The 27409-nt window shown below is 38.5% G+C and overlaps 1 protein-coding gene across 1 annotated transcript; it reads left to right on the forward strand.

Annotated features, from left to right (window-relative positions):
- Positions 1–4857: 4857 nt before the first annotated feature.
- Positions 4858–25378, forward strand: LOC144650072 (phosphoenolpyruvate carboxykinase, cytosolic [GTP]-like). The gene is made up of 7 exons (XM_078509721.1): positions 4858–5044; positions 5190–5468; positions 5719–5903; positions 16277–16665; positions 20409–20724; positions 21186–21650; positions 23094–25378. The coding sequence occupies exons 1-7, from the start codon at positions 5019–5021 to the stop codon at positions 23375–23377; spliced, it is 1944 nt and encodes a 647-aa protein (XP_078365847.1). The 5' UTR covers positions 4858–5018; the 3' UTR covers positions 23378–25378.
- Positions 25379–27409: the final 2031 nt, after the last annotated feature.

Consider the following 27409-nt stretch of genomic DNA (forward strand, 5'->3'; position numbering starts at 1 on the left):
CAAAAGCCAAGTGAGAGAGTGAAGAAGAAGAAGAAGGTGGGAAGAAGAAGCGAGAGAAGAAAGAACCCCAAAGACGGTGGAGGGGGGGCGAGACAGACAGAGAGAGGGAGGGAGAGGGTGCCCAGGAGAGGGGCCAAAGGGGCCGGGGGTGACTGGCCGGAGGCAAGGGGTTAATAGCTTGAGGCGCAATTTTCGAAAATTTTCGCGTAGTCGCGTCGTAGCTAATGGTCGCATGGTCGCGCTACAAATAGGCTTTTATAGATTGTGCTCCTAAAAGTGGCATATTATGCTACTAGCAGTGCTCAAAATTTTGCCAAATTATGCAAAAATTATGCCAGAATTCCCAAATTATGCTTCTGATTTCCGAAATTATGCTCACAAAATGACGTAGATTCTATACATAGAGGTGCGCAATAACGACACCAAATTATGATGTTTTTTAAATAAACTGTTGTTGTAAATTTATTTGTGTTTATGGCAGTTTATCACGGCCGTCGGCTGTCCAAATTAGCTGCTCGCATCTCTAAACCGTTTGGAAAATGCCTCCAACGACTTAACAATCACAATTGTATAGCTAAAACACGCATTGCAAGAACAAACTACCTAAATTTCATTTATTTCTGTAGAAAGTACACCATATTTACTACATTTTATGAATTTATGCTCCAAAAAGTGCTAAAAATTGCTAATTATGCCGTGGCAGTGCTCGTTTCACAAAGCCTAGCTACAAATGTCACGTCATGCAAGGGCGCTTTCCATTTTTACCGTACCCAAATTCGCAAGTAGCCAATCAGAAGCGCGATCTACTGTCCTGATATCCTACTATATCAAGTCACTGACCTGATATGCCCCCATATCACGGTCACTTTGAAGTAAAGTAGTGTTACTGTGTGATGAATTGAAAAGACGTTTTATCAATAGAACAGAACTTCGTAATTTAAATTTAGCGGTGTTAAGCGGTCGTAAAAAGAGAAAACCTTTCCCGCCAAAACTAAACTTGAGCGCGCTCGCCAATTGCGCGATGTTTGCCGACGAGTACTGAGACATTCAGAGTGAAAAAATTGGAGTCGGAATTTCCAAGTTTTTCGCTAAATTTTAATTTTGAAAATGTAGAGAATGAAACTCTAAACAAACGAGTGGAAAAGGCAGAAGAGGAACTTAGTAAAAGTGTCAAGACCAAGTCATCACAATTTACAGTACGTACCTTGCAAGTAGGCCTTTCTCGATTATGCTAGCATTTTTTTCGGGATTTTTTGGGAAAACGAGCATTTTTTTCGTTTTTTCTTCAAAAAAGAATTGCTAGAATTTTCTGTTACTTTTCATGACTGTGATTCAGATTTTCAGCACTCAGAACTCAGAAGGATAAATAATCATAAAGTTTCACAATTTTGATTACATAATTTGATTGTTTTCTGTCTGTTTTGACTGTTTGTGCGTTGTGTTACTTGTGTGTGTGTGTTTTTATTTTTATATAAAAAAATAAATATTTTTTTTTGATATTTTTGATATTTTTTTTATAAACAAACAATTATTAAGTATCACCTGTTGTTGATATGAGCATATAATGTGAGAGTTTGTACGTTTTGTTTGAAATAAAACAAAGCATTTTTTGGTATTCAAGTGGCATTTTTTAAGGAAATCAGGCATTATTTTAGCATTTTTTTGGCTTTATGCGAGAATTTCTAGTAGCATTAAATCGAGAAAGGCCTACTTGCAAGCATGGCTTCAACAGAGCGATAAATATAACCAGATTTTTTGCTGAATTTGGGTACGGTAAATACCTAATCGTACCTTTTTGGTACGCTTCGGCTGCATATCAGGCTCGTTTGGTCTCGCCATGGGTATTTTGGCTCGACTGCGTCTCGCCAAAATACGAACCATGGCTCGACCAAACTCGCCTGATATGCAGCCGAAGCGTACCAAAAAGGTACGATTAGGTATAAGTACGGAAAACCGCTGTTCCGGTAAAAAATCAAATAAAACGGTCTCTTCCACTGGAATGCTTTTTGAAAAATTGAATGCCTACAGAGGTTTATGACAACATGCCAAAGTCAACAGAATATGGCCCTATGGGACCCAAAAAACATATCGAAGAACTCCTAAAACCCAAGAAAAACCACTGCGTTTATTGTGTACCTTGCAAAAGCGTATTTTGTTCATTTGTGATTTACTTGTAAATAAAGTTGCATTGCTCTTCACACCTGGACAAGCTCGGTCAATAGTGCCAAAGTTTAGAACACAGTATACAGTCTGTGGTCAATAGTGTTCTCGCGGTGCTTTAAATGCTGTTTCAGGGAAACCCCTTCTTCATTGTGAATATGATGTCTCCTTTTTGTGACAGTCTACAGTATTTCTTTTACGTGTCCACAGTAGAAAAACTGCATTCTTTTACTAATTTGTTACTGGAGTAACTCCTTAGAATACATAACTGAATCAGTCATTAAGTACGTCTGTTCGAGATATTTTAAATGGCCTTTTCAAATGCTCAACGGGGCCCGACGAGACTGAATTTTTTTCTATAGATGATGTGGTTCAATTTAACCCTTGGTACAATCTGATATTTTCCCTTGTTTCAGCAGAACAAAGAGAAATACAAAGAGAAATGCCAAATTGAACGAAGGGTAAAATTGAGCCTCAACATACACCGCAAAAGTTCTATTAAGCTCCCGAGGGCTCGTTTCTTTTCGAGCCCCTTTTGGGGGGTGCGGGGGAAGTGGGCTTAGTTCAAACCATAAATCACTTAGGATACATATAAAAGAAATAAAGTGGACTTTCCGAACGTTTAAGTGCCATTTAAACTAACTATAAAAAGTAAATGTGATGCATAAAGCGGTTTTCACTTGAGTGTCGAAGGTAATTTGCTTTTACTTTGGTTTTGCATTACTACGCTCATTGATTGGCTAAAACCAAAACCGAAGGTCGGAAAGGGGGTTTTCCTTGAACCGTGTTTGCTTATTTTTAATTGCCGTGAATCGTAAAAGAAAGAAGTTATTTCCCGTGATCCGTGAACGAAAGTACTCCTGTGATTCGTGAAATAACTACTTTATTTCTCAAGATTCGTGAACATGGTCTATAATTGGCTCATTTTTCGTGACATATTCAATTTCAGTCATGTTAGAACTCGAAAACGTTCGTAGCCTGCGTAGCTGGCAGGATAAGATAAGATATTGTTCTTTCACATACACACTACACTACACGCTTCACATACACACTTGGCTGGGCTGGAGCCCACCCAAAGGAAAATTTTTTTTTTTTTTTTTTTTTGGGGGGGGGGGCTCAGCCCCCCACGTTTTGGTGCCGAAAATATCGCGAGCGCAGCATAAAACTGTCAACATATTCAGTCTCGTGATCTTTCCGCAAATCATTTCAACAGGATCGTTTTTGGCAAAGTCATATGTTGTAGCCGAGTTTCAACAAACCTCCTCTCTCCAGAACGCCACTTGTCGGAGATCCACAAACTGTTAAGATTGTTTTGACGTTATCTTTGACAATGGCGACTTCAGAGCCAAGATTTTCTGACCTCCGACGACAAAAGAGCTACCCAAGGAGCACCATGCATGAAGTAGGATAATCTGAACCGTCATTAAAAAAAAGTAAGGCCAAAACTTGTTCAATTAAAGGGATTTCTTTCACTGAGAACAATCGTGAAAAAACCGATGACGTCTTGTCTGTTAAAGAGTTTTTAGTGCTGAACGATCGACTGTTCAAACATCTTTGAAACTTCCTTGGAAGTCTTCGGAAAACTTCGTTTATCTTCGGAAAAGTTCGAAAAATGATCGTAAACGTTCGTATGGCCTTCGAACAACAATCGAACAATCTTCGGAAATCTTCGGCCTAAATACTGCTCAATATACAAAAAGTTGCTAGAACGGAAAAATGTTGCTCTAAATATCAAAACCTGCCGAGTATTTTTGGGGTGATCTTGCTGGCCAAAACTCCAGCCACTGAGCTGCTTGAAACTAAAATTAATATATGCGTGATCAGTGATTGAGGGAAAAGGCCCCGTGATTCGAGATTTGGAACCCCCTTTACCACTCTGTATACAGCGTGCAGGATTTTTAAATTTACACGAAATGGAGGAATCAACAAATTTTTGAAACGGAATTTAATGACGTATATTCAGTTTCTCGTGACAAACCATGAGCCATCATCATCATTACGCAAGTGGGCGCAAGTCACGTCAATTGATGTCTGCAGTCAGGCAAAACGTTTTTGTTAAGTATTTTTAGTAGCTGTCGTTCAAATTTTATCGATTCGTATGTTTCCCTTTTTCATACACTACGGTTGAAACTGTAGCGTACCAATCAGCGCCCGGGGGGGGGGGGCACTCAAAAAAGTTTTATACGGGGAGGCTCCGCCCAAGCTCTTACCCCTTACCCTTTTTTATACCACTTTCACAGAAATTGTACCCCTTTTGTATACCCTTTACTGAAAAAAGGTACCCCTTTCATATACCTAAAAGACTTTGCATAGACTTAGAACAGGACGTTTTCTTGTCATTTTCATGTTGCGCTCACCCCTGGTTGCGCTTTATAAATTAAAATAATACAGCCATAAAGTGCGTCTGTTCGAAATATTTTAATTCAAGGCCCTTAAAAAACCTAAATGACGGATTTACATACCCTTTCATATACCTAAACTTGTGAAATCCCTACCCTTTTATATACCTGAAGCCTGAAAAAGGTACCCCTTTCGGGCGGAGCCTCCCCGTATAGGCCACTATATGGAGTACCCCCCCCCCCCGGGAATCAGCGTGCCAGGCCAGGGGAGAGTATTAAAAAATCCCAGAATAATTAGCGTGACGTAGAAAAACTCTTGCTCAATATGCAAAATCTTACAGGCCATGTAAGCCAATCAAAATGCGTCTATTGTACACTCAATATTCTCGCTCTGACCTTTGGACTAGTTTCTACGGAAAGCGTTTCACTCGGCAGCGTTCCCTTGGAAAATTACCGGGAACCACGTTTACAATAATCGTAGCGTAACCTGTATATATTTATTTCTCAACACAGAACATCATGTCATTTACATCAGCAATATCGCGGTAAGCACGACTAAGATTTGTCGTTTTAGAAGTCTTAAATTTGAAAAGATTTTCTTGAGTTGTGAGGTCATGTCATGTCATTCTCCCTGTTGTTAAACTGAAGCTTATAGCAACTGAATTTCTTCTGTATCCGACTTTCTTGCAGGTTTTCGTCGTTAGCTGTTTCACCGTCAGCTCGCTTTGCATTTCGTTATAGCATCGTTCTTCGAAGAATGGCTTCACAACTTCCAGCCGGTTGTTCAGTTGTTCGAGGGCAGTTCGAATCCTTACCCGGCAAGGTGCAGGACTACGTTGCCGATAAAGTCGAATTATGCCAACCTGACAATGTTTATATTTGCGATGGATCTAAGGAAGAAAACGAATCGCTCATCAATCAGTTGATCGAGTCTGGTGTGCTTACCAAACTTACTAAATATGATAACTGGTATGTTGAGTTAGTTGTGCCTGAGTTTCATTTATTTAATTTTTCGACGTTTTCTGTCAAAAGTGTTGTGCTAGCTACTGAGTCCGGGTTTACTTGAGTCCATTTCGCTGCTCTCTTCAGTTTATGTTTATTGCCTAACAGTTTGTTACATAGACTGCCCAACATCTGGCAGATAAGCAAAGAGATATAGCTTGATAGAGCAAAGCAGCAAATTTTAATTTGGTAATCCATTAATCGTGTTACTTCACAGTTTTTTGGCCCGTACTGATCCACGCGACGTGGCACGTGTGGAATCTAAAACATACATTTGTACAGAGGACAAAAGCGAGTCAATTCCAACAGCTAAGGATGGAGTTAAAGGCCAATTGGGTCACTGGATGAGCATAGAGGCAATGAACAAGGAGTTGAGTAAAAGATTTCCTGGATGCATGAAAGGTACGTAGGCTACACATAACAAATTAAAGCTCGTTTACATCCATAGCTAAGCTTTATAGGAAAGATTGGCCCAGATTTGCAAGAAAAGAAATCGTACTCGTCAAATATGTATTTCTTCTTACAATATTATACAATTTTCGGTAAAATTATGTTTCGGTTTTATTTGGTCGAAATTGGCTTGTCATGCGGTTTTTGCACTCCTGTCTTGTGATTGGTCAGTTTGGGAGGTGTGTCGAGGGGTATGCCACGTAAATAGAATATTGTTCATTTTAAGAGAAGTTTCAAAGGTCATTTTCGTCTTGTGCCATTAGATCTATATCAGATGAGTGTGTTTGTTTTGTTTTAACAAAAAAACCTTATTCTGAGTGCTGCCTTGTTTTATTTAACTATTCTTTAATAAATTTTGTTTGTCATTTTACCTTTATCTATAAGCACATTAAGAAATTTTTTAATCTTCCAACAAGAATGTTACAAAAGCTTAAAAATTTACTATAATAAACAATTATTTTGCTGTAATTCTATCAAACCATAAGGAAAAAATGGCCTGGAAACTCCAAATGACTGATGTCACTTCTAGCGAATTTATTGGGTATTGAATTCTGCCACGCAGACAAAACTAATGTATGATATCAATCACAAGGGTTAATCTTTAAAACTGTGTGATGCTTTATCGATTTTCCAATTGAGTCAATTGTTTTTGTCAAATATTGTGTTGGATGAATATTTCTCACCAGCAAAAGCTTACTAGATTGTTGTTTGATAAATAATAAGATAACATTGTAAACAACAGAAGGAAAGCACCTGGAAATGTGAGCCCATGGATGAGATCGCTGCAAAAAATGTAACCTAGAACTCTGTGGTTGAAACATTCTAATTGATTTTCATTTATAAAACTTAGCAGACCTTTGACTTGTATAAAAAAATCCATTTTTGAATAACTTACATCATTTGAAATTTTTCTTTTGAAAATTACATGCACACTTGCCCCTTGAAGTACTATGGTAACCTTAGAACAGTTAATGTAATTTTTGGTGAAAAGGAAAACTAATACACCGATTTCACAAATGGCGGACGCGCGGAAAAAAACTGGTACGAGGCATGAAAACGAGGCGTTTTAGGATAAACAGCTTTCGTGTTACAAGGGGAAAAGTGAAAATTACGCGAGTTCTGAAGTTTTTATTTGTTAAACGGGGAAATAGACCGTTTTCCTTCCAGGTTTTCGAGATTACGGAATTCTAAACGAGTTTACAGTCTAGTAATTATTCTTGTTTCTGTGTTGCAAGAAGAAAGGGACCGTAGATCTGCAGGGAAACAGAGTTAAAGTTTCGGTTTTCCAATACGGAGCTTCGACGGCTGTTGGCCGGTAAAAATTTACACGGAACGATATTGAAATTAATTTTCAAATTCTGTCAAGGTACGTTCTTTTCCAGATGCTGTCAAGGTATGTTCTTTTCATTTTTGTGAAAGCAAACGAAAAATTCTAACTCTGTCTCCTTGCGGATTTAGTAGAGCACGAACTCTGGCTTTGAATAGGAACTTTACAAGTCAACATTCAACTTTGAGCCACCTTGACCGGTCACATTTCATTTAAACAAATTTTAATTACTATTATTCTCTCGCTATTTAATTATTTTTATACTTTGCAAAACACCTTTGCTGTGCAATGGCAAATCGTTAAAATGTTGACAAATACTGTAATAAGTTTAACAGACGAAGCCGAAGACTACCGGTATTGAATTCCAATGGTATGATATATATGTTTCTTCTTTGTAATAAACCCTTATACCTGTATTAGAGAATACTTGATAAATGAATAAAAATCGCTTCCAATAATCTCAGCTTTATATAAATTAAAACGGAGGGCATCTTTATTCACGGTGTCCTGTAAAAGCTTGTAAAATGAAGCGAAACCGTGAATATTTGTTCTATCAGTTGGACCTTCGTCGTGGTTGCCTAGCACGTGATTAATTTCTTCCCGAGATCGAACAACTTCAGTCGTCCGACACAACAGAAAGAATTCCAGCAGATTTCACTAAATTTACAGAATTAATAGCATTGTTTTTGACTTGAGGAACATTGTGATGATCTTGTTCACTGAAGATTGTGTTGAACATTTACTGTCCGCTTCACTTGATGTAACTCCTTTGGTTTGCGTGGAGCCAAGTGATGTCTTACGGTTTAATCGAATTAGCCGCTTTAGTCTGTCTGAATTATTTGAATACAATTTTTTTTCTAAAATGCAAGAATCTACTAGCCTACTAAATCCACAAAAACTACTAAGTCGATTGAGAATAACACATTTTTATTGATGCATTTCAGGTACGTATATGGTATCACGTATGGTTATTTTACCAGAAAAATATAAAGAAACCGGCCCGAAAATCCATTGTTACACATTTTTTCACAACGTACATGTATTTTTACACAGACAATTGCGTGTTTACTTTCGTAATTTTTCAATGACCCACCAAAATCCTTAAGAAAATGTGTACACTCGTCTGGATACTGGAGCTTTCTTGATATAAGTCCAAGGTTTAAAATCGTTGGCGACCCACCGTATTTCAAGCCATGTGAAACCAAGAGTTTTGCTTACAACCAGAAACAAAACAACGTATTTGGCCGCGAACTTATTTCGAACTCGGTAATCTCGAAATCAACCTAGAAAACGAGCTAATACCCCCATTTAACGGAGGAGAGCTTCAAAACTCCTGTAATTTTCACTTCTCCCCTTGTAACACGAAAGTTGTTTATCCTAAAACGCCTCGTTTTCATGCTTCAGTACCAGTTCTTTTCCGCGCGTCCGCCATTTGTGAAATCGGTGTATATCTAGTTTTAAACTTTACCTTACATTTCGTCAAAATTGTCTTGTCATGATGGGTTTTTGCACTTCCTGTTTTGTGATTGGTTGGTTTAAGAGGTGTGACAAGGGGTATTCAATGTAAATTGAATATTATTTTTCTTAAGTTTCAAAGGTCATTTTAATATTGTCCATTAAAACTATATTGAAAATGAGCTTTCTTTTGTTTAAACAAGCACAGTCCTTATAATTTTTTTGGGCTGTTTGTTTGCTTAATATGCCTCATCACACAACACCCACACAGTGCCATGCTCCAAGCTCAAGTTTTTCAGAGGTTGTCTTTTGGCGTCTTCTCTTTGTAAGATATGGTTGCCACAAGAACTTTGGTCGCCAAAAGGCAAAGCGTTCTTAAAGCAGCACACCTCATGTCACTAATTACATGAAGTTATACCATTGAGTATGGTAATTCTTACATGTTCATGAAGGTGAACTGGCCACTTTTTATAGCAGAAGTAAATGCCAGATGTTTTCATAGATTTCTGGCAGCCATCTTGAAACCCTTCACACGGACTCCAACATGGCCATTCCATACTGTGCTCTCTAAATTTATGTGGAACATTTTGACAGATAACTCAAATACGGAATATTATACAGACCTAAGACTTTGGACACGTTGACTAACTACCAATTTTCTACAACCTGTACTAATGTTGCAGTTAATTTTTGATCTCAGTTAATTTTTTATTTTAACTAGTTGATTTTTTTCTAACTAGTTAGTTTTTTTTTCTAACTAGTTTTTTTTTATTCTAGGTTAATAAGTAGAAAAAGTAGAACACCTCCCCTTCATTGATATCTCATACCCTCCCCCCCCCATCCTTACTAACCCTTCCCTACTATCTGCTATAATCCCCCTCCCCTAAGTACTATTATTTATTTATTTTGTTTTACTAACCTGCACTGGATTTGAACTCTCAACCTCTGGATTTGCTGTCCAACCCCTTATCCACTTTGCCACGTAGGAAACGTTGGGTGAACCACTATTTTTTTAAAATATATGATACCCTAACCCTAACCCCATTATTTAACTAGTTAAAAAAAAATCAACTAGTTAGAAAAAACTAACTAGTTAAAAAAATAATTAACTGAGATCAAAAATTAACTGCAACACTAATATTATAATTTGATTTTTTTTTACACAATTAAGCTTTGGATTTATTTTTTAGCCGTGCGTGGCAGTAGCATTACTAGCATGACAGTGAAAACCACCAGTTGAAATACTTGGAAGAATGTTCCAACATATTGTAGCTTTAAGTAATTTTTGTTTGCATTCAAAGTTTTATGTTGCTGTGTTCTAATTATTGTGCAGAATAGTAAATGAAAGGCACCAAGTCATGGACAATGCATCTTGAAAAAATTGGCAAATTTTTTCAAGTTGGTCATTTGTTATCTGTCTGTTATCTATTTGTTATCTTCGTCTGTCTAAACCATCCTTTTTAAGTCGTGAATAACGACTTATTGCGGTCTGCTGCGATTAAATTTGTGTAAACTCCCTTGGTAACCTGGCAATTTTATATTAAGTTTAAATTAAGTTCAAAATGGCGGATGAACGGCACAAGGGCTGGTTTCACGAGTTGTAATGCGAACTTGTGGATGTACATCAGGAGAATACGAATATTTTTTCCTTTCTGGAAGGAATTTTTCTAGTGAGGCTACTGCTCGAATCTACATTTACACACAATGCAACGGAAAGGATGGCCAAGGAAGCAAGAAACTTGCACGCCGAACAATAGCTTATTTTGAAAGTCCGCGGATATGAAATTATCTTTCATGATCATTGAAATGCAATCAAATAGTTGGTAAGTAATAAATCACCCTAAATAAGGTTGTATTTTCCGCTACAAATTAGTCTTATGCACTCAGCAAGATTAAACTGATGCGTTTCGAAACAATTAGAGATATCTATAGTTGGCTTGCTTTGTCTTTAGGGTGCCAGCGACGCGAGGGTGTTCCGATGCGGCACGCGCTCAACACGATACAGTCGGTCTTACACGAAGGCACGCTTTCCGAATGCCTCACCCTCCCGCGTTCTCGGTTCTGTTCTGTCATCCGTACTGTATAACAAGCCAAAAAGCAACTCACGGACGTCACCGTCTCCAACAGGGCCACCTGTCAAAATGGTGGGAAACCCACCCCGGGAGAAAGTGAACAACGCATAAAGCGCATACATACTATGCAATAGATCGCAATAGTGTCACTACTAACGCAAAGTACAAGTCCGCATCGCGGACATCGCAATAGGCAAAATGACCCCAATAGTCACCCCTATTTGTCTTTCGGTCGATCATTTATTTGCACGTTCGTCAAGTTTTTGTATCTAGTAATATTTTATATTCGTTGTCACACTCTCGTTAACGAAATTCCCAAGTACATCTATCTCGTGACTTAAACTTAAATCAAAATTTCCTCTGGCATTCGTAGCTCATTAGGTAGCAAGCCTTTAGTGAATGATAAATTTGCTCTGCTTTTGAAGGCAAAACTACATTTGTAAACACAGTATTATGCATCAGTCCCTTACAATTATTTTTTCTTCATACACATGGTCTGTCAAAAAAGGGACATATTAGTTCAACTGTGGTAATTATAGTTCTCCAGGGGTGTATCATTGCACTCAGATAATTTTTTGCTTTGTCAACATCCACTGAGTGCTATGGGGTAGACATTCAAAGAAATTTAACATTAATTCAAAGGGTGAGAGTACTATTGTTAGCGGCTATTAATTTTAGCGATTTTTTCTGTGCAAGATTTAGCGACTATTTAATATAGGGATTTTCCAAAAACTTCAAGAACTAGTAATATCATGTAAACCAGCTTTTACTGGCCGGTGATGAACATATGGCTAAGATGAAAATAAATGTTCAGTAAAAGAAAAAAACTACCGTATCTTGACATTGAATGCACATAAATTGCATTGCCTAAAAGAACAAAGTTACCAGTATTCATTTTTGTGTTCCATTAGGGTGGGAAGGGGGTACCGGGGAGGTACTTGAAATTTGACCATGAAGGCAAATTTTAGCAAGTATTTAATTTAGCGATTTTCGCCCAAAACTCACTAAAATCGCTAAAATGTAATAGCCACTAATATAACAATAGTAACCTTAAGGTCGATTTCTGTACATGTCCTATGCCTCCCCACCCCCCAAATAAATGCATGCAGTCATCTCAGCCGAAAAGGAACCTGGTTGCATGCCATGCTGATAAATAACAAATTGCTTACACTTAGATGGTTTGTTGTACGTGTTGTCCTACAGATTTATTTTAACAAGGCACATAGCATTTTGAATTAATTTACAGATTCGCCAAAACAATATCCTGCAATACAGCACATCACTGAACTCTGCATGGGGCTAGGCTGTCAAGAGGTGTGGGCTGGAATGAACATCCTACAGTAACTTGTATGAAACATATGATCAGAAAAAAGAATTTTATTTCAAATTTACTCTCATTTCACAAACAGTGAATACTGCTCTCTATAAATTGACTTTTAGCAGACTGTACAGCTTGAAAAGAAATATTTGGAAGTCATTGTTATTAACTACTGAAAACAAAGAGTTAAAGATAAACAAGCTTTAAGGTTCAGATCCTTTAATCCAACATGGCCACCAAATCTATGCAGGGTGGCTAGCAATGTATAGAGATTATTTAAAAACGAATTTAATAAGGCTGATTAAAATGCATTCATTTGATGACTTTCGTGGCATGTAAAGGGGTAAAGTGAACTTTTTGGTTGCAAGTAAAGATACCAAAAAAGGAAATAAGCAGCAGTTTTCATTTGTTACATGTATCAGGCCTCTAAATTGATAATAAAGTATGTTGACTTCACTGTTTCCTGCCAATTGCAATACTTAGAAGTCACATGTATGAGGCATCTGTTAGTTTCTTTTAACTATTTGCCTTCTGTCACAGTGTCTGCCATTCTTTAACAGAGAAAAATGTATGTCGAATAATACCACTGTCCTGTATAAAATGGCTGAGTTACCTGGTCATTAATTAAAGAACCCTTTAGTAAATGTGAAACAGTTTGGTGAAAAAAAATTCCCTAGCTTCTTTCCATTACCAGCTTCGCAGCATCTTAAGGTACCTCATATCTTGTTACCACTATACGTGTCTCTCTCAGCATTAATTATTTTAAGCTCTGAAATAATCTTTACTTCTTAGCTGCTTAGCTAGAAGGCCTCGATGGACTACTGGATGGTTAGTTTTCAGTTACAATATGGGGTTATTTATCACTTACCAGCTAGAAATTTAAACATGACTCAACTATGACGTACGTTTAACAGACTTCCTAGACAATTACAAAATTTGTCGTTTGTCAGCAGACATTTTAAATTTATTTTGGCTAATTCTGGGCTATCAGTTTATAATATACCACATTCACGACTTTGCTCATAGAGCCTTTGATTTGTTTTTGGGTTTTTATTACTCTGTTGGTGTTGGTCTACAGTGAAAACTATTATTTTAAGGTTTTCTTCCATTTGAGAGAATAATCAGAAAAATTACTTAAAAATATAATAAATTAATACCAATGTGATAAAGAGCAAAATAATTAATTCACCTCTTGTACAGTAAAATAACAGAATGTAAATGTGGTTTGCAAATTAATGGCTGCCAGCTGCACAATCAAAGACATCATACAGCACGACAAACAGCTCAGTTTAATCCATGATTAATTTTATACTTAATACAAATGGATAAGCAAGATGCACAATATTTGAAATAGCTGTTAAGGAAAATGTTTTGGTTGAATTTTTTGAGGCTAAGCCAGCCCTTAAAACTGCACTGGGCGCCAAATTGGCAACCTGTTTGGAAAATTTAGTTCCCATTTTGTTTTCACTCGCCATGACGACCTAAATGGGCACAGCTTGGAGTGCTGCTCATTTGCATTTACTTTCTTATGAGTCTACATTTTTGCCTGCATGCTGGTGTGAACTACAGTATAAATACATCTCTGTGCTCTTAAAAGTTTTAATCAGTTTTTTTTTTTCAACTGACAATAAATTAGATTAAATTTTTGGAGGGCGTCAATTAATCCAGAAGTATTGTAAGTCCTTTGTGACAGTATCCAAAGGCTAATTGGTTGGGGGGGAGTATAATTAACAATTATCCTGCGAAATCGCGCGGAATATCGTCTGATACTTAGCCGACGAGGCCGTAGGCCGAGTTGGCTAAAATCAGCCGATATTCCGCAAGATTGAGCAGGATAATAGTTTTATTATTCAACAAAATGTCAACGAAACACATTTTTCAGAAAGAAAAACTGTAATTATGCAGCGCTTTACAAGGTTTCGGACGAATCTTCGCAACCTACGTATATCGCAGGATATCTGTTATGTACGGATGACAGATATAATTAACATTTTGACCATATATGGGCAGCGCGCGCATGTGTTGAATAATAATAGGTTATATATGTTATTTGCTGGCGGGGAAGTCCGTAAAGGGAAAAACTGTGCCCAAGGTCTTGAGTATGGCCCAAGGCCATAGGCCGAGGGCTATGCTCAAGTCCTTGGGCACAGGACTTGGGCACTTCAGTTCTTGGGCACTTCAGTCCTCGCTGAACCTTAGAATAAATACCCACAATAAATGTTTTGAAGGTCTTGAAAGAAACTCTACTCACAGCGTGTTAACCTTCATCGACTAAAAATTATTCTGACAGAAAAGCATTTTTTTTATCAAGCTATGTTCACTTGCATAAAACGACTAAATAGTCTCCGCGTGGATTCCCAGTTGAAAGCGTAACTGAATGAAATGAGTAGTTTGGTCGTTTACGTACGGCAAAGTTTTGGGAGGATTGATTTGACCGTTTTCAATCAAAGAATTGTATTTTCTTGAATGATGGTAGATAGTTTTTTTTTTTAAAACAAGTGACAAATACACAAGGCAGTTCAACTCATAAATAGAGTCTGAAAACCTGTGCAACTTGGCAATGGTGCAAATATCATTGCGTAGTACACAAACAATGACAAACTTAGTACAAATGGCAAACTAACGCTAGATTTTGTCGTGAAAGAAATTAATACTTGCCTTTTAAAGAACTTCGAGGTCTTTAATTCCACTGCAGTTTTGTTCTTTCACAACTACAGCTTTTAGTAAGCAGCTTCTTCGATTCTGAAGAGCAAAACTTTCATGCGTTTGTTAGCCCAGTGATCACGAAGGAAAAAATTTGGCAAAGCCGGTCAGGACAGAAAAAAAAACTGGACCGGCGGAACTCGTGTCAACAGCCAATCAAATTCAAGGATTCCAGATTCCGGACTGGATAGATGCTTCAGAAAAAAATAGGTTTAAATATTTACTTTAATTTCTTGTTTTTTGTTCTGTAATGCTGGCACGTTAGCGGATATCATTAACAAACAACTTAGTTTTGGATGGCCAGGGAAAAATGTGGATTCATCATGTTGGTTACTAAATAATGCTCATGTAATAACTGTACCTATCATTTTGAGGCAACTATATCTTTTTTGAGTAATTTAATATGCTTTTATTGTAACAGCTACACTTTGTGGAGAAAAGTTCAATTAGCAGAAATATTACCCCCACTCTCTCTAATCATAACCCTTCAAAAAGTTGGTGTTATGTGCACTCAGTGTGCTCTTTGCACCTCAGTTGTCGGTCTCATCCAGACAATCGCTTGTGGGGCTCGTATGTTGCATGTATGCAGTATGTAAGAGAAATTTGGCTAGTGTTTAGGGGAAAGATCAAAGAAAGATGTTTTCTTATATAAGGCCCCATTACAGTATCTTTCTGGGCCGTTGGTAGGGAAAATTCAATTGGCTGTAACTTGATATATCTTTGCTTTTTTTTAACCAAATTTAGACAGTAGTTTTAAAGTGCGAGTGCAAGCCAGTTGATGACGTCATCAGGGCACATCTAATGTCACGTGACCCAGAGCAAAAAACTGAGTTTTACATTTAGAAACTTACGGTCTTATTCATAGTTTGTAGTATTATGTCAATCCGTATGTTGATCTTAAAAAATGCAAGCATGCGGTTTTCCGTTAGCACAAAAACTTGAAAAATAAGGACAGAAAATGTGCTCATACTGTGATTGCCGTGTTTTTGGCCACCACAATTCCAACTTCTTGCCGTGATGGGCCGGGAATCGTGCCGCAATCCCGCCTAAATATTTAAATATAAAAACAATCATCTTGGTGTTTTGCATACCGACAAAACAAATACACTGGCTCTGTATCAAAACAACATCTTTTATTTACAGAATCTTGCAGAAAAAGATGGCCAGTTTTGCGAAAATGTGAAAAACTTGCGCCGACTTGCATGCAAATTTGATCCCGACCAAAGTGAATGTAAGTCATCGCAAGTCCTGGCGAAACGGAAACACAAGTGAACGCATTGAGGAAGGCGCAAGTTTTCCTTGCATCTCCGTTTGGCCAGGCCTTTACGCAGATGTAAACGCGTGCAAGACAAAGTTTACATCATTCGTGTGCAAACTATCTCTTGGTCATGACCGTTGAAGATGCACTTTTTCCTGAAGCTTTTTTAATAATACAACATTTATTTTTTAGGTCGCACCATGTTCGTGATGCCATTTAGTATGGGTCCTGTAGGATCACCTGTGTCAAAGATTGGCATTCAGATTACTGACTCTCCTTATGTTGTGTGCTCTATGCGCATAATGACGCGCATGGGTGCAGAGGTTATCAAGGTTCTTGGTGACGGTGATTTTGTGAAGTGTCTTCATTCAGTTGGCGTGCCCAAACCTGAACCACCATCTCAGTACAATTGGCCATGTAATCCAGATAAGACCATCATCTCTCATTTTCCTCATGACCATGAGATCAAGTCATTTGGAAGTGGTTATGGTGGAAATTCTCTGTTGGGAAAGAAATGCTTTGCTCTAAGGATTGCTTCCACTCTTGGTCGGGATGAAGGCTGGTTGGCAGAGCACATGCTGGTATGAAAAATTAATTTTACTTCATCTTTAATATGTAATTTTTTTTTCAAATACACTTTATTTCGAAGCTCTTATTGCTATTTACTTCAAGAACTGAATTACAGCAGGTGCAGTAGCATTTGCAGCACAGCATGGCTGAGTTGTACCACATGACGGCCGTGCAAAGGGCCTTTTAATCAGCAAAACATTCCCTATCTGTCTCTTCATCTCACTGGTCTTTCCCTGGCTGTACACGCTTCATGTGTCAGATTACTAGTCTTTCGTTCCTTCCAGGTGATTCTCCGTTTCTTATATACTCTTGGTTCTTGACCAGCTATGAAAGTTAATTAGGATTAGGGAAGGGTTTGGGTACATATCGGAACTCCCGGTTCCTGTAACTTGTACTGACGGGTATGAGAGGCTATAAAAATAAAACATAAAATACAATAAAGAAAAGCTGCCTAGATAAAACTAGGAATGTAGACGTGGTTTTACAATGTCAAAACTTAAATGCAAACAAACTGACGTCGTATGTATGTTTACATATATGTTTTTTAATTTTCTTTTTGTTAACTTTTCTTTTGCCGTTTCCAAGACCAAAATTTGTTTCTAGTAAAGACAAAGTAACAAAAAATGTACAAAACAAACAACCAAAGATGTCATTATGTCAGGCCCGGGGGGGGGGGGACTCCCATATGAAACGGACGGGGATGCTCGTCGGAAATTTTGAAAAGAACCCCTAAAAGAGACCAATCTGGGTGTGGCTCAAGCCTTTCTTGACCCCTAAAAGATACCAAAAAACTAAGAATGGAGTTTATATTTGTATATTTCTTCGTGTGTAACCCTAAACGAGACAATTATGGCTAAAAATATTGGCGTTTTCAGCGTTTTTTTTCCGGAACACCCTAAGCGGGATGTCAGGCGTATATAAGCAGAGATTCTTAGGTTAAGCCTTGGCATATAGTACATGTAGGAGGGTCCCCAATAGGGTTCTTCAATCCCGCTATCCCGACCTAAATTTTTCCACAATCCCGTTATCCCGAAGGTTTTAATTGGCCAATCCCGATCCCGGTGATGAACGTTACTTTTAAGTTTCTTACCTCAATGGAACAAGGCCTTTTCAGGGGGCCAGATTCCCCCACAGAATATCCAAGTACTGAAAAGGATGAAACTAGCTCTTCCTACGATAGTTTGGACTTTGTTCTTCTGGCGGTTTTCACTTTCAAATGAATTAGTTCGCTCAGTCATTATTTAATTTTTTAGGCCGTTAATCTACCTTTTTTTTTTTCGTGTCCAATTTTGGTTTAATTTTTACCTCTATTGCGTGGTAACGCATGCCTCTCCGATCAGCTAAGTTAATTGGAAACCGTTATTCGGGGATAGTAGCGATCGGAGAAAAAGTTCACCTCTGGATCACCGATATCGGCGTTAGCCGCCATCGCAGAAATCCGCTCGAACGCGTTTTTTCAAATGGACGAGATACACATGCTGATCTGTATCCAGTAACTTGACACTCGAGGTTTTCAGTCAACAATAGGTTACAAAGAGGTAACTTGTGAAATCGAACCCAAGGGATAATATTACGCCCGAAACGGACAAAAGATCGCCATAGGGGTCACAATAGCCGCGTGATTCGGTCGTGGTAACATGCTGGCCAATTTTGGGTCAATTTCCGACATTTGTGGAGATGACAGCTTGATTTGCTTCGTACGTTTTATTCCACGGACTTCCCGTCTTCCCGAATCTCGGCTCTTGAAATTGACATTTCCCGAGTCCGGCTTCCTAAAATCGTCAATTCCCGTGTCCCGTTCAAAATTACAATCCCGAATCACGCTCCCCGTTTTCTCCAAAATCCCGAATCCCGGCCTTCGAATAAGCCAAATCCCGGATCCCGAAAAACCTATTGGGGACCCTCATGTAGCTGAACTGAAGTCATCAAAGGGTTGTTTTAGCCTACTCGTTACTTTTTTGGATCAAGTGAATGAAATGATTGTAAGGGAGCGGTCAGTATTTATGAAGAGGGGGGTAGGGAGAAATATGTTGGAAAGATCAAACATTCTGTAAGGCCCCCCTAGGCCATGTCAGTAGCAAGTGACCCCCCTTCTTTATTCAATATTTACGTGATGATCCTCCTCAAGTGATGTTTGTTAACTATAGGAAATTTTTTCTTAACTTTGGAAAAGTGATAGATTTTACAAATTATGCTTTCATGGTGAACACAAATGTAATAACCGTGCAAAGTACAGTTGAATCCCGATAACTTGAACCCTCAGTTCTCGAACCTCCCGCTAACTCAAACCTTTTTCGATTTCCCTTCAGGTCATTTTCTTACTAATTTTACCCTCGATAACTCGAACTCCTGATATCTCGAACCTTTTTCGATTTCCCTTGAAGGTTTGAGTTTTTGGGATTCAACTGTATAATACTTTTCCAATGATTTTCATACAGTTGTTAAATGACTACTTTCTTGTTGTTAATTACTTCTTGGGCTATTGCAGTGACAATAATTATTATTTTGTTAAAAGAAAACAAATTTCAGTGAAACCAAATATTAAAGCAGAAAGGTCTGGATTCTTTATTAACTAAAATTTGAGATAACAATGGAGGTTAGAGTGCAAACAATATTTCTGTAAATATTTACAATCACTTATAATTAGTTGGATAGTGGAGTTAAAACAAAAGAAAGGATAAAATTAGCATAAAATTGTACAATTTAGCATTACTGTTTCACGTATAGTGTCTGCACTCTACTATTTAACTGTTTTCCCCACATTGGCCACCATTGGACACCTCTCTCCATCCCTCTACAGAAATAATGACCGGTCCCTACATGTTATATGTTTTACAGAAATTTTATTATATGAAGTACGAGCAGAAGTTGATTTTACTTGACTTCCCTAGCTATTAGAGAAGAAACAATGAAAAATTTTGACAAGAATGTGTGACAAAATTATTGAACAAACGTTCATTATGACAAGGGTGGACGAAATATTTGCATACTTTACGAGTATTTAATAATCCTAAGAAGTATGGCACTGGTTAGAAACTCCACTTAATGGCTATTTTAACATTAAATATAAGTTAAATACAGAACAAGTATCAGCTAGTAACTGTATTTAACAAGTATCGAACAGGTCCAGAAAACATTAAGATTAAAGATACATGTAAAATACTTATACAAATCATATTTTGACAGGTATTAAACAGGAAAGATGAAAGTGTTCTAATACAAATTAGGTAGCAAGTATTAATTGTTCAAATACATATGAAATACCACCAAGTACAGATTAAGTATGCTTAAGGTGGGTCTGGATAATCAGCGAGCCATGCGAGCCATTTCGGTTAGCCTAATTAATAGCACATTGGTTAGCCTAAACAGCACTTCGGTTAGCCTAAATACCACTTTGGTTAGCCTACAGTTAGCTTAGGTAGCTTGCGGTTAGCCTTTAATTGGGATTAGGGATTTCTGTACAGAAACAGTACAATTTTGTCAGCAAACGTTCAGACAACATTCTGTCCAAATTTCAGCCAATTTAGTCCAGGGGCTGTGGACTTGGGACTCAAAATGCCGATCAATTTGCCTATTTTTTTTTTACTTGCAAAAAACAGGGAAATACATAATTTTGGCAGCATCCAAGTGTTATGAGATTATCACGCCTGGTGTGACACAGCAGAGGAAACACCTTTCTCCATAACAATAGGACTCTACCAGCTAGTACTTTGTTGAATATCTGTAATATATCAAGCTGTTTTTCTGTTTCTAGGTCTTGGCTCTCACAGACCCCAAAGGAGAGAAAAAATACATTGCTGCAGCTTTTCCAAGTGCCTGTGGTAAAACAAATCTGGCCATGATGACACCAACTCTGCCAGGGTGGAAAGTTGAGTGTGTCGGAGATGACATTGCTTGGATGTGGTTTGATGAAGAAGGTCAGCTGCGAGCCATCAACCCAGAGAGCGGCTTCTTTGGAGTTGCACCAGGGACCTCGAACAAGACCAACCCAGTTGCCATGGATACTTGCCAAAAGGGAACACTCTTTACAAATGTGGCCCAAACAAGTGATGGTGGATTTTGGTGGGAAGGTAGATCAATTGAATTTGGCTATTAATGTTTTTGAAATACAAATTGTGTGATAGAATTGATTGGAAGCTGAAGTAACTTTCTCAAACTCATTAATAATTCATCTAGTTAAAACAAAGGAAATCAGAACCGTGACGGAGTTTGGAAATCTGATCTGAATTAGCATAGATTTTGACGATTTTATTTTTCCGTTTTCGTTGTAGTTTTAGTTTCGATTGAGAAGATATATCAACCACTCGACAGCGTTTTTCATCACATTTCCAAACACCTCAAAGCTCGTCAAAAATACTCCGCTGCGCGTTGTACTTTCAACTCTCTTCTCGATCGGTGTTTGGAAATGTGATGAAAAATGCTGTCTCGTGTTTGATATATTACTTACAAAACTTTAAACAATCCTACATGTAATGCATATAATGCAAGTTTTCTGTGTGATCAGTACGTCATTTGATCCTTTATTGTGCAGGTTTGCCGTTACCTGAGAATTCAAACATCACAAGCTGGCTAGGAGAGAAGAACTGGAAGCCCGGTAACACCAAGGCAGCACATCCTAACTCCAGATTCTGCGCCCCAATTAGCAATTGTCCCATCATGGATGAGGACTGGGAGAATCCTAAAGGTGTTCCTATCAGTGCAATATTGTTTGGTGGCCGACGCCCTCAGGGAGTCCCTTTGGTGTACGAGGCGTTTAACTGGCAGCATGGAGTCTTCATTGCTTCATCTATGTCTTCCGAGGCCACAGCTGCTGCAGAGCATAAGTCTAAAACAGTGATGAGAGATCCTTTTGCCATGAGGCCTTTCTTTGGCTACAATTGTGGCAAGTACATGGAGCACTGGCTTAGTATGGCAAAAAATCCAAATTACAAATTGCCAAGGATTTTTCATGTAAATTGGTTCCGTACTGATGAAAATGGCAAGTTTTTATGGCCAGGTGAGCTTTACTAAACCATACTTTACATTTTCAATTGGCCATTCAGCAGTCTTCCCCAAGTCAAATCGATATAAAATTTTCACCAGATATTGGTCTTGGATTGAATTTTCATTCATTCCATGGCAAGGTAGCCTGGGTACAGCTATCCCGCTCCCCTCAAAAAATCGGGGAGGGAACGTCTGCGTTTTGGCGACAATAATCGTGTTCCAGTATCCTGCTGTTATCGATTTAAATTTCACATAAATTATTATATCGGATATCCGGATGACCGAATCTGAATCATGCGGTTCCAATGACACAACAAAAGCTAACAAACATGAGAGATAAAATATCGAGCTCAAGAAACAAAGCGCTAGATCAATAAAATGCAAGAAGCATAACGTTTACAGCACAAAATCTAATAACCAACCTTCTTCATTCTCCGAGTAAAGCTACATTTTACAGTTTTCGGCAAAGCCGGACACTGTCATTTGTACAATACATTGTGCAACAGTATTAGTTAACGGCCGGGCCTAAAGAAGTCATTCGCCCACGGTCAGCTCGTCCTCCACCACTCATCCAAAGAGCAAACAAACGCACAGAGAGGGGAGGCACCACCGAGACGAGACCCCCCCCACGGCCCCACTGCAAACTGAAAGGCCCCGACAGGGCACAAAGGGGAGGCCGGAGGAAGGCCACGCAAAGGAAAGAGGGGAAGGGCCACAATCCCACTCCAGGAAAACCACCCCCCGGACACGACGCGCAACACGACCCTCCTGTTTTTTGAGGGGAGGGGGGGCTGTACACAGGCTAATGGCAAGGATAAACAAAAAACATAAAATCAGTAAATCTTGAATTCTACACAAATCAGATTTGGTGTATAAAAAGGAGACCGCTATCTGAAACAATAGTGTACGTCAAATCAAATGTAAAAGAACAAAAAAATGCATGTTTGATTAATTTGAATAAATCGCAAAAATATTTCAAACCATACTTTTTGCATGATAATAGTAAACTGGCCAAGACGCAGACATTACTTTAATATAATTTCTTCAACATTTTTTTGGCTATTTGGAGAATTGTATTTTTTTCTTTTGATTACTACCATGAAAACAGTTTAAAGGTAATTTTCCATTTTGAATGTTTATCAAAAACTTTAAAAACTGCTTGTGAGTTCAGGTAGCTTAATTGGGTTAGCCATTTTTATTGCGATTTGGGGTTTCTGGCTTGCATGGCTCGCAAGGCTTGCTTGCACACTAATGCCATCCGATTTACAGAGAAAATGTTGAATTTATTTTTGTATAAACACTGAATTAAATGTTGGCCAGTGAAATTTAGTGGGCTACGTCATAACTTGTACGTGTGCTGAAACAAATTACAACCCTTTTAAAATGGAATATTTTTGTGCAACAAGAATAGAAAAACTTTTTATGACCTAGCTAATTTGCTTACTTTAATTTAAAGGATTTGGAGAGAACAGCCGTGTTTTGGAGTGGGTGGTAAGGCGCTGTGATGGAGAGGACATTGCAGATCCCAGTCCAATTGGATTCATCCCTAAGAATGATACAATTAACACTGAAGGTCTTGGAAAACTGGACATGAAAAAGTTGTTTAGCATTCCTAAAGAGTATTGGTTGGAAGAATGTCAGTCTTTACGCAAGTATTATGATGAACAACTAGGTGAAGACTTACCACAAGCTGTTCAAGATGAGTTAAGTGCCCTTGAAGAAAGACTTAAGGCAGCATAAGCAGTGGATACTTAGCTGGAGAATTACACCATTAGTTTGACTCAATTTAAATTCTCTATTTATCAATCACATTAAGGAAAATGTAGGTTTAAGTTGCACGGAGAGAAGTTGATATTTTCCTTAATTGTAGTGTACTAGTAATCATTCATTAAGTAGATACAGTGGAGCCCTGTTAATATGACCACTAAAAGGGACATACATATCTGGTGTTATTAAGGGATAGGTTCATTATGAATCTAGTGAAGTGCTGAACATTTTAAATAATTTCATGACAGATATACCACTACAGTTAAAGCACAGCAAACATTACTGATATGTTTCAATATTCAAACTATTTTATTCAATTTCTATCAATTTTGTTTTTTTGCAGTAGGCATTTGGAGTGGTTGTATTAACAGGATAAATTTATATAATATTTGGATGCACTAGAAGGATCGATTTTTAATTGAAATAGCAAAATTACCCAAGCTTTGACCCAGGACAAAAATGGCTGTGCAACAGGAGTGGTCATAATTAATAGGCAGGGTTTCCTCTGTTATATTTTATACAGTAAAACAAATTGTTCTTAGTTTGTTGCAGTTTTGCAAAATAATGAAGGATTAAGTGCAGAAAATTAGAACAGAAATGCAACAAAACATTTATTTTTGTAGCCCTAAAATGAATCTTTTAGTTATGTGTCGATATGTGAGACTTGATCAGTTTTAAAGTGTAAGTTCCCCTAGCCTATTCATAAACATTTCTGCACTTAACTCTTCATAAATGAAACTGGAACTGCGTGGTTAACCTCGGCCTGCAGCTGGCAGGAGAGTGATGGTATTGCATATTGTTATTGTATATTGTAGTGCACTTAAGGTGGCTTATTACACTTAGACTAGTTCCTTGCCACTAAAGAATCTTAAATAAAACTGTAAACCAGTAAACCGTTTATCGGTAAACAAAGTCAAATCCAATGACATCAAAATTTGTCGCCATACCAATGTCAGAAGCAGACAAAGATACCCTTTTCTTGACTTTCTGATGCTAACAGCTCTATCTGTGATAGGCTGCAGGGTTCAGAGCTGTTGTATTTTTTCATTAACTTAAGGTTGCTCTGATCTAAATCTACAGGATTTTTTAAATAATTGTTTAAATGTTTCGTTTGCTGCTTAGTCAAAAATCTCAAAAACTTTTACTAATAACAGTTTTTAAGTTTTAGGCTCAAAAGGTAAAAAGAAGAGTTAACCTTTTGACATTGCCATGGCAATGCATTTATCAGTCAACTCAAATGTGTATGATAAGTTATTTCATGAGCAACATTATTGGTATAGCTGTATTAGAATGCCAGGGCCAGGAATTTTTAACCCATTAAGAGCCACCTTGGACGTAGAGCAAGCTTGTAAAGAGAAGTACATATTCCCTTTAAATGCTTGGCTGGCAATACTTGATCAGTATTGATCAAGAATTACTTGTGTGTTATATTAACAATAATTAATGCGTTGACAACATTTTTCATTTTGTTTGGGCATTGCAATATTTAGTTCTAAATTAGTGTTTAAACTAGGATATTTGAATAGTGAAGAAAACTAATATTAATATTAATTAAGTGATAGCTAGCTTTCCTCAAACCCTTAAATCCTTTAATGACCTCGGACAACAATTCTTTAGTTAGGATGAAATAATAGCAAAATTATAACAAGGAAAGTGGAAAGGTGCCACTTTTTAATTAAGGGGTGATAAATGTTTAATCTGAAACTTTGCAAGACATGCAGTGAGACTAAATTATATTTTCATTTTCTCTGAGAACAAGACTTTCTAAGCCTTTTACAATCAACTCCGTGAGAAAAACTTCAAATAGAAAGACCCCTGAAATTTTGATTAAAATTCTGTGATGTTCTTTTTGAAGGGGTGGAGAATGGGCCCATGCGTATAAAATAAGCTGCAATACATTCCCTTTCCATGTGCTGTGCAGTTTTTGCGGTTAACAAAAGGAAAAATAATAAAAATAAAGAAAAGCGAAATGTATTTCAGTATCGTTTAATTGTGTTCTTCACTGAATGTAAACATTTTCTCATAAGAGATGACTGGGATAAGACAGCAACTAAGACTACATTTTGAAGAAATGCATGAAATGTGAAGTCAACATCTTCCTCGCAAAGAAATAGAACATGGCCACTTACTAAAGTTTCCGCCGTGCTCAGTACCCAAAACAGTAGTTTGCATACCCAGCGGCTCACTTTTTACGAACCGCGCAATGTGATTGGCTACCACGTCTATTAAGTTCACCACCAAATTTCTCCGATTCTGATTGGTTTTAATTGATCACGTGACGCGGTAGTGTTTGTCCGCGGATAGACACATCCCTGGACAGTCAGCTCTCATAGTTTACCACTAAATTTTCTCCGATTCTAATTGGCTTAAATTGATCAAGTGTAGCTTTGTCGCTGCCTGGTGGTCTGAGGTTGGTCATCCTTGCCAGTTCATGTCTTTGACTGGGGCACGGAAATTTGAATTAGTCACCGTAAAGAAATTAGAAAGCTTACGTTTCGAGCGTCAGCCCTTCGTCAGTCAGGTGAATCAGAGTGACTGGGGCAGACTGTGAGTTGTTTGGTGATCCATTTCACCCATAGCTTCACTCTCCAAATCCTCTATAAGGGATTTTTTGTGGCTCATGGCACTTCTGTTCACCTCATTGTCTATGAAATCTCTTAGGATTCAGTCAACAATCAGTGGACGTATCTCAGACGGCCTGTCACCCAGCCAACCTTCTGTCGATCCTGTTGCCCAAGGTTCGGGTAAACAGGTTACGCCTCTCGCTTGCCTGTTCTGCAACGGCACGCACAGTTTGAAAAGATGCTTCAAGTTCCGAGACAAGACCTATGACGAACGAAAGGAGTTTGTGTTGACCAAAAGTTTGTGCGTCAACTGCTTGAGAACAAGTCACCTCGCTAGACGATGTAGATTTGCAAAGGCGTGTCTTTTCTGTGGTTGCGGACGACGCCATCATTCACTCCTCCATCCACCGCCAGCTGCGCTCGAAGGTGTCGAGAGGCCTGCAAGCTGTACCACTCAAGAGACCTCGCCAGAAGATATTCCTCGGAACGGTGCCAGTAGGGCCGGTCAATTGCAAGACGTCCAGTGTGCGGCTGTCAATTCTGGAAGTTCCCGTGTTAGCTTGCAAATAGTTCCAGTGGACGCGTTCTTGAATAACAGCTCTGACACTGTTTGAACAGTCTAGCCGAAAGCCTGGGTGTCTCCGGGAAACCTATTCACTTCTCGCTGTCTTCGATAAATGCTGAAAATACCCCCAAATCTGGATACGAAGTAGCGTTGAATGTGGTGGCTCTTGATGTGGATGACACAATTCTTCTGGACAAAGTGTGGACTGTCGATCGACTTCCCATCTCTAAGCGAAGTGTTCCTTCAGACGAAGACGCGAGTCAGTGGCCTCACTTGAAGGGCATAAAGTCCCAAGACTTGATGGAGAAAAGGCTATTAGCATACTTATCGGAAACGATGTGCCAAACGCGCATTGGGTCCATGAAGAGAGACGTGGAAGACGAAAACAGCCATATGCAGTCAGGACCCCCTCGGTTGGACGCTTATCGGTCGCCTGAGCAGCTCCCAAGCAGCGAATGAAGCCCATGTTAACGTCGTAAAAGGCAGCCAGGAAATGTTGTCAAGCCAGCTCAGGAGAATGTATGATGCAGAGTTCAGCGAGTGTCTAGCAAGCAAGTTGGCCATGTCACGTGAAGATCGCCGGCCGAGCTCTTGCCATCCTAGAAAACTCAGCCCATATAGTGGATGGCAATTACCAACTGACGTTACCCTGGCGTTACAGGCCTCCTTCTTTGAAAAACAATCGTTGTGTTGCTTAACGCAGGCTTCGTTTTTTTTCTTCCTTTTTCTCAAAAGGATTCGTCCTTGAAGGAGAAGTATTGCATAACCATTAATGAGTACATTGCGAAGGGTGATGCCGGGAAAGTTCCAGACGATCAGATAAATCCTGGTAGCAAACCTTTGTGGTACCTGCCTCACCATCCGGTCATCCTGAGC

This window comes from Oculina patagonica, chromosome 4, assembly GCF_052425735.1.
Source record: "Oculina patagonica isolate OP01 chromosome 4, crgOcupat, whole genome shotgun sequence".
NCBI classification, from domain to species: Eukaryota; Metazoa; Cnidaria; class Anthozoa; order Scleractinia; family Oculinidae; genus Oculina; species Oculina patagonica.